Source organism: Protopterus annectens, chromosome 1.part1 (genome assembly GCF_019279795.1).
Source record: "Protopterus annectens isolate FY-2018-M chromosome 1.part1, PAN1.0, whole genome shotgun sequence".
In the NCBI taxonomy this organism is placed as follows: Eukaryota; Metazoa; Chordata; order Ceratodontiformes; family Protopteridae; genus Protopterus; species Protopterus annectens.
The window spans coordinates 353,152,588-353,165,337 of NC_056726.1; the positions used below are offsets into that span (position 1 = coordinate 353,152,588).

At 44.4% G+C, this 12,750-nt stretch overlaps 1 protein-coding gene across 1 annotated transcript in view; it reads left to right on the forward strand.

The window, feature by feature from the left end:
* The window catches only part of UBR4 (ubiquitin protein ligase E3 component n-recognin 4), a 3,959,899-nt gene that overhangs the window by 1,544,716 nt on the left and 2,402,433 nt on the right, over positions 1 to 12,750 (forward strand). The window contains 1 exon segment of the mRNA XM_044087073.1: positions 1,699 to 1,857. Coding sequence (XP_043943008.1) covers positions 1,699 to 1,857 — 159 coding nt within the window.

The window sequence follows — 12,750 nt, forward strand, 5'->3', positions numbered from 1 at the left end:
CAACTGTACTTTCCTCCTACTGCTTTCCCTAGCCAAGGGCAATCATTAGAAGTTACCCCACAAGGTGGACCTACTAATGCAGCAACAGGGATCCTTTCTTCACCCACAACTGTCTTTAGTACACCTAACTCTATGGGTGATCATCTTTTCAACCCTTTAGACAGCACTACTCAGAAGATGTGCTATCAGTCCTGAGGGAGGGCAGGAAATGAACTACTAGAAAAAACAATGTCTAAATGGCAGAGATTCTCAAAATGGTGTTCTCTTTGAGACAAGGACCCATTTCTTGCAGATCCACACCTTGTCCTGAACTATACCTTTGAACTTAAGGAGGAACTAGCTTACTCTTCTGTCAAAGTCCATCTTTTTGCCATTTCTGCATGCTTGCGTTTACAGCTACCTCCTCTTTTCAGACTGGAAGTAAAGCTTCATGAGAGGGTCTTGCACATCAGACCACCAAGAAACACATGCCTCCTCCCTGGGACCTCAACTTTGTGCTGGAAAAGCTTACCCTACTCCTTTTTGAGCCCACCAGCACAGCATCTCTTCAAATACGCACTTGAAAAATCATCATATTAGTGGGTCTGCTAGAAGAGTGTCTGAATTACAAGCCGTGATGGCTTGCCCTCCTTACACCACCTTCCACAATGATATGATGTCTCTACGCATGAACCCCTCTTTTATGCCCAGAGTAGTAAATTAACTATCCTTAAACCAGTCTATTCACCTACCCACCTTTTTCCCCCTCCCCTACTAACTCTGCGGAGAGGATTCTCCATTCCCTTGATGTACATAGACAACTGAGATTCTACTTTGACAAAACTAAGTCATTCAGAAAATCTGACCAACTGTTCATTTCCTTTCATCCCAGGGCTTTGGGTAAGGCAGTCTCCAATCAAACTATCTTCTCCCGGATCAGGAAATCCATTCTCTTTTGCTACTCATCATCACAAACCATTGCCTTAAGGAGTGCGAGCACATTCTACTTGAGGCATGACTACCTCAAAGGCCTTTATGAAAGAGCTAGACACAGCTTCCATGATGGAGGCAGCCACCTGGGCTACACTTCAGTTTCACTAAGCACTACAAGCTCGACCAGGTCTCTAGAGCCAGGACAGGATTTGCCAGGGCAATCTTGCAGGGTTTCCTGGAATCCTCTATCTCTGCCACCTCCCAACATTCCTCCTTGCTGTGGTACTGTCCCACAATTTGAATACTGCAACATGGGAATAGAAGGACATAAAATAGTTATGTAAAATCTTACCATAACCATAGATGGCCTTCTCTTCCATGTTGCAGTATTCCATCCCACCCTCCAACCCCCTGGTATCCTCAATCTTCTCCAGTGTATCCTCTCTCTACAGGCCAACCCCTACAGTCCTGCAGGGACATTTGCTTCTCTTTGGCCTTATAGTCTCTTCTCTGGGCTTCAGGTTTTGAGGTCTGTGCGTGCCGACGTCACATTTATACTCCATGGCTTATGGCCCTATGTGTGACATTCTATGCACCTACGGCAGCCAGGCATAAGCTTTTGTATTGGAGCCGTCGGGTCGGCTGAGTGCTGGAAATCCCTCAGTTTGAATACTGCAACATGGAAGAGAAGGACATGTATGGTTATGGTAAGATTTTACACAACTAATATTTTAAAACTTGAGTGGCTGCTGATGTGGCTAATAAACTCCTTTTCCGTTTTTGCAGATTACAGTTTTGCAGCTTTCTGCATTGTTAAAGCAGGCTGATTCTAGTAAGAGAAAGCTGACCTTAACTCGTTTAGCATCTGCTCCTGTACCCTTCACTGTTCTCAGCTTGACTGGAAATCCTTGCAAGGAAGACTATCTGGCTGTATGTGGACTAAAGGTCTGTATGACATTCATCTTTTTGGGCTTGGTGTTTGAGACTGATTAGTATTGTGAAATGTTGCTACAGTGGATACTATCATTCCTGTTCAGTAGATGATTGTACGATAGAAAGAAAAAAAGTGCTTTATACAGGCTGAAGCCTGTAATTAGCAGAAACTAGCAATGCATGTGTTCATGGCATTCTTAGGCAAAGAAGCAGTCCACAGCTTCATTTTTAACAGAAGAGTTGAAAATAGTTTTATGTTTTATTCATTAACTGGGTAAGCCCTTTGTATAAGAGTGCTAATTTTCAGAAACGACCCAGGAGCACTGTGTGGTTAACTGACTTTCTCATGATTGTCACTTGCTGGTAGAAGGAAACAAACCCATGTCCTTGACTAGATGAGGTAGCAAATGAACAGCTCACAGCCTTAATTCTGTGAGATAACTAACAGATGTTCTTTTTTGTCAGTGTTGTACTGCTTTTTGGGATTTCCTGCCATAAGGAAGCCTGCGGCATAGCCTGAATAACAGTGTTGGTATCCCCCATAGTGTGAATGTCTGCTCCCAACTGACCTTTAGACATAACTGTATAAAGAGAGTGTTAACCAGCTCCATCTTCAGTTTTCTTGCTGTGTAGTGTCCTGCTGCACAATACATTTCTTAGTCCATTTGTCTGCTTGAACTATCAGATCATTAAAATCCTAATATAAGTACACTATTGGGTAAATGTTTTCGGTACTTTGCTAAAGTTTACTGTTAATGTTCAAGAAAGTTAATTAACTGCATATCTTATGGGAAGCAGATCTGACCTCAAAGATTTTCACTTCTGCCTTTTTTGCATAGGCCTACAGTATGGGGTTAATAACTGTTCATTCTGTGCTAGGCTTAATTCAAAAGTATTAAGCATAGGGCCGTGTCCCTTCAGCGACATACAGATTCTAGTAGGGCACGGCCTTCACATGCTACAGTATGTTCCGATTCCCAGGTAGTCGTCCTCAATAGCCATTGGAATAAGCATTCGAAGGAGAGTGATGTCTGAGTCACTGAGGATGTTTGTGTCCAGGCCCTTGATGCAACTTTAAGTTGCTGATGCAGGGGAGGTGCATCTTTAGTCTGACACCACTTAGGCTTGAACCCTCTAGTATAATCACTCCAGAGTCTGCCACCACATGGGGCTCACCTCAGTCTGACACATGATGGTCTGATGTGTTTAAAACTGCTGAGCAGGGCACTGCTTCTGACACCCAAGTACTGGTGAGAGGTGGTATCCCCTTGGTTATTGTAAGGGAGGATGTCCCTGTGAAGGAGGTTGCATCTAACTGTCCACGATGAGAGACCTTTACTTTCCTCTAAGACCTTGACAACCAAAGCCAAGGCTTCCATTAGCTCTCAGTCTGTGAGCCTGCTTCTTTGTCATCACAGGACTTGGTTAGGTTGGCCCAGGACTTCATGAGATCAGGCAAGCTACCCTGTAAAAAGATCCTGTGCTAGGATCATCCGTGGGAAAAGAAGTGGTGAAATTGCCTCAGGAGATTTTAATTCCTCAGAATCAGAGTATGAGGGGGAATTTTGTTTATATGGAATACCTCCCCCCTCAGATTTGTGAGGACTCCAATTCAGATGACTTACTATCCTTGTTTTCATCTTTTTCATAGTTTCATAGTTTAGTACTAGGCTATCTGCCCTGGGGCATTTGCAAGCCTAGCCCTAGAGATGTGGCTTTTGCCACCCCATGTAGTGGTACTAAGGTGTATAGAATAAATTTAGAATACTGTGCCTTTGTCTAGTAGTGACACATTGAAGACCCCCTTACTTATTAAAATTAGTTTGCTATGCCTCTGTCCAGTAGCGACACAGGGGTGACCCCCGGGGTAAGCCTACGATCTCCCATCCACTCGTCAAGATTTCTCTTGAAGAGAGTCAGTGAGGGGCTCTGCCTAACATGGACTGGGATTTTGTTCCGGAGTATGGGAAGCCTCTGAGTTATGAATCTGTCCCTCCAACATTTTCTATTCATGTTTGTACTGAGGTTTAAATCTTTGGCTCTCGTGGTTCTTATGGATTTTGATTTTTTGAGGTGGAGCATGTCCATCAATTCCTGGTTGGACATGGCCTTGTACGTCAGGCACAGATCACCTCTGAGCAGGCGGTATGCTACTGAATAGAGCTGGAGTTTCTTTAGCCTGGCAGCATATGACATATGTTGGAGACCCTTGATCCTCTTGGTGAGGTACTTCTGGGGTTTCTCCAGCTGTTGTAAGTGCCGGGTGAGGTACATACCAAATGGGGCATTGTACTCAATCATGGGCCTGATAAGGGAGGAGTACAGGGGCACAATGACCTCCTTTGATCTGGATGTGAACCCCTTCATGATAAGATGGGCAAGGTAGAAAGTCTTTCTAACCACTTTGGCAATGTGGGTGTCAAATGAGAGGTCACTATCAACTTGGGTCCCCAGGTCTCTGATTACTTTTTCAGTACTCAGTGGGTTACTGTCTGTGATAATTTGTGGGTACTTTGTTTTTCCCAAAGGGGATGACTATGCATTTCTTGGCATTCAGTTTAAGGCCATGATTCCGGCACCAGTTGTCCGTTTCGGTGAGGCCTTTCTGTAGGATGTATGTGTCAGCTGGTGTATCGACTATGGCGCCTAGTTTGCAGTCATCTGCAAACTTTGTCAGCCACAACCCTCCCATATTTGCTTTCACATCTGAGAAGTAAATGCCGAACAAGAGGGGTCCCAGGACAGAGCCCTGTGGGACACCACTTGTGACTGGCTTTGAGTCTGACATGGCTCCCGCAATCTTGACTTTATAGGTTCTGTTCTTTAGCCAGTTTGTAACCCATCTTGTGACATATGGATTTACATTTAAGCTGTTTAGCTTATGTATGATCCCCGAGTGGGGTATTGTGTCGAAGGCTTTAGCCAAGTCCAGGTAGGCTGTATGGACTGCCTTGCCTTCATCAATGGCTCTAGTGACTGTTTCGAAAAAGTCAACCAGGTTCAAAAGGCAGGATCTGCCCTTTACAAAGCTGAACTGGGTGGGATCAAGTGTCTGTAGGTCCCCAATGTCGTTTATGAGTTCCATAATAATTCTTTCCATAGCTTTGTAAACCAGGCTGGTCAAGCTTATGGGGCGGTAGTTCCCAGGGTCTGTAGTGGAGCCTCCCTTGTGGAGTGGGACCACTGTTGCTGTACGCTAGTGTTCAGGTGCATATCCTGTAGTAAGGCTAAGGTTAAATAAAATTTTTATATGCGGGTTTAGCTCCTCTTGGAGTTCACGTATCACGCAGCCGGGGATACCATCAGGTCCCACTGATGCTGTGTTTTTTGCTTTGCTGATGGCGGTTCTCACCTGGACATCAGAGATGACAGGGAGGTTACATTCAGCTGGAATGAGTATTTCTTCTTTTGGAGGTGAGGGAGGGGAGAAATTTGCACTGAACCTGTCTGCCAGAATGTTGGCAATATCTGTGGGTTCGGTAAATTTTTTGTCGTCGTGTACTAACTCTGAGCATATATGAGGGTTTCCGCCCAGGTTTCTAACATAATTGAAGAATGCCTTGTATTTATCTTTAGTGTCCTTGGCAATTTTTCTCTCAAAGTTGGCCTTGGATGTTTTTATGAGAGAACGTAGCTTTCTACTAGTGCTGATCAGAAATGCCTTCCCTTTATGGGATTTTGCTCTGTCTTGCAGTAGCTTCCTTCTTTTGTTATACAATTTGTTTATGGCTGGGGTCCACTAGACAGGACACTTTCCTTTGGTGGAAAGGGTCTTGGTTTTATTTGGGATTGCACGATCCATGCATTCTTGGAGATGTCCGTAGAAGGCATTTGTGTAGGATTCAGCATTGTGGGATGTGGTTTCCATTGATTGGCCCTGTGGGCTTAAATGATACCATCTCAGTCTTGAGAAGTGTAAAAGTCGGCTTTTGAGAAGTTTCTCACTGTAGTCTTTTGTGCTGGGGGTGGAGGTGGTAAATGTATATCCAGGGTGATTAGTTTGTGGTCAGATCTCACCAGTGAGGGCAATATTTCAGCTGTGGAGCATTTTGTCCCCATGTTTGTGATCAGGTCTAGTATATTATCCCCCCTTGTGGGAGAGGCGACTAGCTGTTCCATTGCATTTGAGTTTATGATTTCCAGGATCCTTTGGGCTAGGGTGTTAGGGCTAGAATAGTGCACCCAATCTATGTTAGGGTAGTTGAAGTCTCTCAATATGATGGCATTTGGTGAGACATTCATATCTTCCAATGTCTTCAGGAAGGCTGAGTGGGGTTCTTGAGATTGGGAGGGTGGTCTGTAACATGCAACCAGTTGTATAGCAGTTTTGCCTACGGTTAGCTGCACCTGGATGGTCTCCGATGCTTCATGAGTTGCCACTAACCTGGAGGTGTGGGTATCCTTGATGAATATGGACACTCCCCCTACCTTTGTGGTTCGGCCCGGGTTTTGGGGCCGAAAAGCATGAAACGAGGTAAAGCCTGGTAGCGCTGGGGTGCTCTCTGGAGCTTTGAACCAGGTCTCGGTTACAGCGCAGACATTGATGTTCTCCATACTGAGGAGTGCTTCGAGAGCCTGCATCTTGAGATTTATACTTCTGGCGTTGAGCAGCATTACCCTTCATTTTTTTCCATTTTTGTTTTCTAAGGTTTTGAGGGATCTATCTTTTGGAGATGCTCTTCGTAAAACAAGTGAAGATTTCAGTTGGGAATTTAGGGATTTCTGCATGGTTTAATGTCAGTGCAGAAAGCTTCTGGGCCCTTCCTGCCCTTTGACTGTCCTCTGCATATTGTCTTGAATCTGTTTGAAGGCGTATCCTTGCAACCCGATTCCCTTGCAACCTGGTACTTGGAAGTTTGTCTGCTTCTTTATGATTCTCTATTTCAACAATTGGCTAAGTTTCTGGTGTCATTCAAAGGGGATCCAGTGTCTGTCCACCTGGGATGACATGCTCGACAAGCTACACTGCTTCGCTAGAGATGGCTTGCACCTGTCACCCTTAGGCTTTCGAATACTTGCCAAGGCTCTTTCCACCCCCATAGTGCCTTTTTTAGGCAAGGCTCAAAAGACAAACCCACCGCCGTAAATAGCACAAGCAACAAATAAACTGAGGGTAATGCTACTCAATGCCAGAAGTCTAAACCTCAAAAATGCACGTGCTCGAGGCACTCCTCCATATGGAGAAAACCAATCTATGTGCAGTAACAGAAACCTGGTTTAAGGCTCCAGAGAGCACCCCAGCTCTACCGGACTACAACTCATACCATACATTTCGGCCACAGAATCCAAACCGAAATGCAAAAGGCGGGGGCGTATCCATATTCATCAAGGATACCCACACCTCCAGGTTAGTGGCACAGCAAGATGCTTCAGAGATCATCCACGTACAACTAACAATGGGCAAACCTGCAATTCAAATTGTAGCTTGATACAGATCACCCACCATGTCCCAGGACCCCCATTCTGCATTTCTGGAAACACTGGGAAACATAAAGGTCCTACCAAACACCCTAATATTGGGCGATTTCAGTTACCCAAACATTAACTGGGAGAACTTTTCAAGTACTATCTCCCTTCCCCAACTTTTTCTAGAATTTATAAACTGAAATGCCCTGGTTCAACTGGTCAACACTCCCACCAGAGGTGACAACATATTGGACCTGGTCATCACCAACATGGGCGACCAGTGTTCCACACCAGAGGTCAACCCCTCGCTGGTTAGCTCTGACCATAAACAAATCACTTTGGATATACATATTCCACCCCCACCCCCGGACAAGAAAGCCACCATGAAAAACTTTTCAAAAGCAAACTTCACATTACTTAAGACCGAGGTGGAAAGTTTCAAAGCCCCCATGCTGAAGGATAACACTGTTCAAGCTGCGAAATCCTTTACTAATGCATTATATGGGCAGCTACAAGAATGCATGGATTGTGCCATCCCAAGCAAAACCAAGACTCACTCACTCCAAGAAAAGGAAACCAGTCTGGTGGGCTCCTGCCATAAACAAGCTATACAATAGAAGGAGGAAACTAGTACAGAAAAGAGTAAAATCCCAAAGAGGGAAGACATCCCTGATCAGTATCGGCAAGAAACTACGATTCGTCATAAAATCATCCAAGGCGAGTTTTGAAAGAAATATTGTCAAGGACTCCAAAGATAACCACAAGGCATTCTTTAGCTATGTCAAGAATCTAAGTGGCAATGCTCAGATCTGCTCGGAGTTAGTGCAGAATGGCACAAAATACACTGAACTGACCGATATCGCCAGCATCCTAGCAGACAGGTTCAGCGCAAACTTCACCCCTCTCTCACCCCAAAAGGGCCGATAACCATACCAGAAGAATGTAGAGTCCCTGAACTCACAGACAGGTTAAAACAGCCCTCTCCAAAGCCAAAAACTCAGCATCAGTGGGACCGGACGGTGTCCCAGGCTGCGTCCTACACGAGCTCAAAGACGAACTAACCCCTCACCTAAACACACTGTTCAAACTCAGCCTCTCCACAGGCTACGTACCCATAGAGTGGCGAACAGCAACGGTTATTCCGTTCCACAAAGGTGGAGCCGCAACAGACCCCGGGAACTATCGCCCTATAAGCTTGACTGTCTCGGTCTGCAAGGCTATGGAGCACATCATCATGGAATTCATTAACAGAGACATTGGGAACCTCCAAACACTGGACCTTACCCAGTTTGGCTTTAAGGGCAGATCATGCCTCCTAAACCTGGTGGACTTCTTTGAGACAGTTACCAAGGCTATAGACGAGGGAAAGGTGGTACACACGGCCTACCCTAGACCTCGCTAAGGCCTTCGACACTGTTCCCCATTCTGGTTTTATAGACATGCTCACCAGCCTGAACATAAACCCCTACATCACAAGTTGGGTTGCCAACTGGCTCACGGACAGAACCCACATGGTGAGAGTTGCGGGAGCTATGTCCATCTCTAAACCGGTTACAAGTGGTGCTCCCCAGGGCTCAGTCTTAGGACCCTTCTGTTAGGCATATACTTTTCAGCGGTACAAGCAAGCACAGGAGGACTATGGCTGACCAAGTTCTCAGACGACTGCAAACTAGGGGCTATAATCAACTCTCCGGCTGACGCACACATCCACCAAAAGATACCTGGTGTCAAAATCATGGCCTCAAGCTAAATGCCAAAAAGTGCGTAGTCATCCCCTTTGGAAAAAAAAACAAAGTACCCACAAACTACCACATAGGTGGTAGTCCCCTAAATATGGAAGACGTAATAAGGGATCTGGGGGCCCAAGTAAATATTAATCTCACCTTTGATAATCACAATGCCAAAGTGGTTAGAAAATCCTTCTATGTGGCTCACCTAATCACAAAAGGGCTCGCATCCAGATCAAAAGAGGTCATTGTGCCCCTCTACTCATCACTCATCAGACCCATCATAGAGTACAATGCCCAATTTGAGATGTACCTTACAAGACACCTGCAACAGCTGGAAAGACCACAGAAGTACCTCACCAAGAGGATCAATGGCCTCAAACAGATGCCCTATGCAGCTCAACTGAAGAAACTCCAGTTGTACTGTGTTACATTCCGCCTACTCAGAGGTGATCTCTGCCTGACATACAAGGCCATGTCCAACCCAAAATTGATGGCCATGCTCCACCTAAAGGAAACCTTATCCCCTCGAGCCACACACTCTATGGATCTAAACCTCACCACAGCAATAAATAGGACGTGCTGGAGGGATAGATTCCTGTCCCAGAGACTTCCCATGCTTTGGAACAAGATCCCAGTCTACATTAGGCAGAGCTCCTCACTAACATTCTTCAAAAGAAATCTTGATGAGTGGATGGGAATCAGAAAGTTTACCTCAGGGATTACTTCAGTGGCTGTACTGAACAGAGGCACAGGGAACTAATCTAAGGGGATGGCTAAAGCCAACACATTCTGGCTAGGCTTATAAATGCCTTTGGGCAGATAGCCTAGTACCCACCTATGAACCTATGTTGTAGTCCTATAAGCACATCTGTTAAAAACCCAGTGTTGGATCCAGCAGTGGTGCCAAGGAAAGCTTGTTAGCATGCATACTAAAGTCCCTTGCCAGGCAGTAGTGAAAGCGGATTGATCAAGTTTAGTAAAAAGCTTGCACTTTAGCTACCCTGATGATGAGGGCTCTTAACTGCCACTTTCACATGCTCAAATAACTTAAGTTATTCTAGAAAAAAAATCCAAGACAGTTGCCTCCAGATTGATATCCAGGAAGTATGTAATGTCACTGTTCAGATATCCAGATACACTGTCGAATGTAAATATGATGGCCATTAGATACATTGTGGAGGGCATCTACCGCAGAGTTAGTCACTTGGAGACGTGCCTGGCTGAGGACACAGCCTCTCTCAGACCAGGTTAAAGCTGAATTTCTTGATTTCCCCTTGGACAAGGAGGAGTTGTTCTGATCCCGAATGAACAAGTATTTGACAAAATGGACAAGAAAGGGAAATTGAATTTTTTTTTTACCTATCTTCTACTCCCAGATACAGTAGAAACTATCCCTTCAAGTCTTTGCCCTTTCTTCCTAAACATGGAAAAGGAAAACAGCCTAGGGGGAAAATGCCCATAGAAAAAAGAAAATGGCATACTGAATCTTTTATAGACCTGTGGATTTAAAGATCCCACTCTACCCAGGAAGCAGCTGTGACTACTCCCAGCCCCCCACCCCTTGCACCTGTCAAGACGTTTTCTTCTGCCATCATTCTAAAGACATAACATAAGACAGTCTTGCACATTATAAGGTCGGGCTATGCCATCCAGTTCTGACAACCCCTCCATTTCTGGAGATTTCCCTTCCACCAGAAATGCATGAATACCTCCTTTCACCAAGTTTAAAAGTGGTATTATTGCATGGATTGTTGAATAGAAGACACTGGAAGGCCTCTCCTGGATCCTTCAAGACTAAACAAGTTTCTTTTGGCACCAAAATGCAAGATATTAACCCATCAAATATTACTGCCCCTCCTCTTCTCAGGGGCATGGATGGTGACTTTGGATTTGAAGGAGACCTACCTGCGTGTTCCTGTGGCCCAGGAACTCAGAAAATACAAATTCATGGATGGGTATTATTTTACAGATTTTGTGCCCTACCATTTGCTTGTATGCATTTATTTATTTTATTCATTTATTCAAAATTACCAGGGTAGAACACTAATCAAGCTGTGACCAATTACGTGCTCAGCTCTGATAATGTGATGTAACAAAACAATTTGCACTATACAAACAGCAAGTATAAGTAATAGATATTGGTAATAAGTACATTTGCTGATGACTGCTATCCTTGGAGCAATCATTGAATCCCTAAATGACAGATTGTTGGGTCTCCTTGCCATGGAGAAGCCTACAACTGGCCTGATTCCCGGTCTTTAAATCATCCCTAGTCAACAGATTTCTGAAGATTGATGTCTGGATAACAGGCTATAAGAGGGGTGCCTGTTGACACCATCTTCAGTTCTTTCTAGCCTGTGTAGTCTATACTACTGTTTTATAGTACAGCTCACAGTCCAACAGTTTGCTTTTAAATAAGTACACCGCTGGGGAAATTTCTTTCTTATTAATTTAGAAAAAGGGCAACTGCTTGAAGTTTGGGAAGCAAATTCCACATAAAGATTGGCATTCCTTTTGGTTTGTTTGGGGCCTCAGCAGAACATTTCTAGCTGTCAGGATTGTACTAGGTTTCACTCAGAAACACTTAAGAATCGAGCCAAAGTCCTTGCAGCCCACATGGAGTCCTCAGACTGAGCTTCATCTGCTTCTTTGCTCCCTAGGCCAGTTTCTTGCCTAAGAAATGCAAAGATAAGAAAATGAAAGAAAGGACTCTGAGGACTACAGGGAACCTTCAGTGGTCAGGTCAGCTGACTACTTTGGTTAGGCACCTTTGCAGCTCCCTGGTCCAATAATAACTAGGCCCAAGCCCCCTGGTGCAACCTTTTGGGAAGCTGCCATGACAGGAGGTTGTACATTTATAACTATTTAACACAGTCAGTTGGGCCTGAAGCCACAGGTTTCAGCTCCGGGCGTTTAGGTTTTGGTTACTAAAGGGGATAGCTTTACTTCTTTGTCAGTTGTGCATGAAAAAAATTAAGGGAACTGGATGGAGGTCTCCTTTCTTTCAAAACCTCTGCCTCCTAACCTTGAGACTGGTTAGCTTGACCCCAGCGTTTGATCCACTGTTTAGCTGCTTCTGCCTCGGTTGAGGCATAAGACCTGCTTATGATAGCCCAAGAGTTAATGGCTTTTATGAAGTCCATGGAGGACAGCCAGCCACAGGCACCTGTTTCTGAAGCTTTTCCTATTAAGAGGAGGAGGGATGTTTCTCTTCAGGAGTGCTCATATTCCCTAGAATCCAAAGATGAGGAAGAGTTGTCTTGTGCTGAACAACTTCCCCCTCAATCCTTCCCTGACTTTGATGACCTTTCATTGCTCGATTCCCATGAGGATTTATCTTTTGGGGATACCTTGTACAAGATGAAGGTGACATTTAATTGGGAAAGCTAAGAATTTTCTCAGGCCCAGCTCATTACAGACAAAATTCAAGCCCACCATCCCCCAGACCACTATCTGTTCTCCTGGTTCATGAAGTTCTGAATGATATAGTCCAAGAACAGATGAGGCTCAACACGACCAATGACTTAAATAAAATAAATTACTTTAATGCTGCAGCAAGTAAGCGCTTTCACGTTTCAGGAACGCTTCATCAGACTTAAATAACTGCCATAAAATCAAACTGTTTAAATACTTATTCAAATATACAGTCAACCAATCAGAAATCTGAATCAATTAATATTTCTTAAACATTCATTAAAAACTTTCCAAGACATATCTAAAAATCTAATACATAAGATATATCAAATAAATATATTAAAAATGTTTTCAA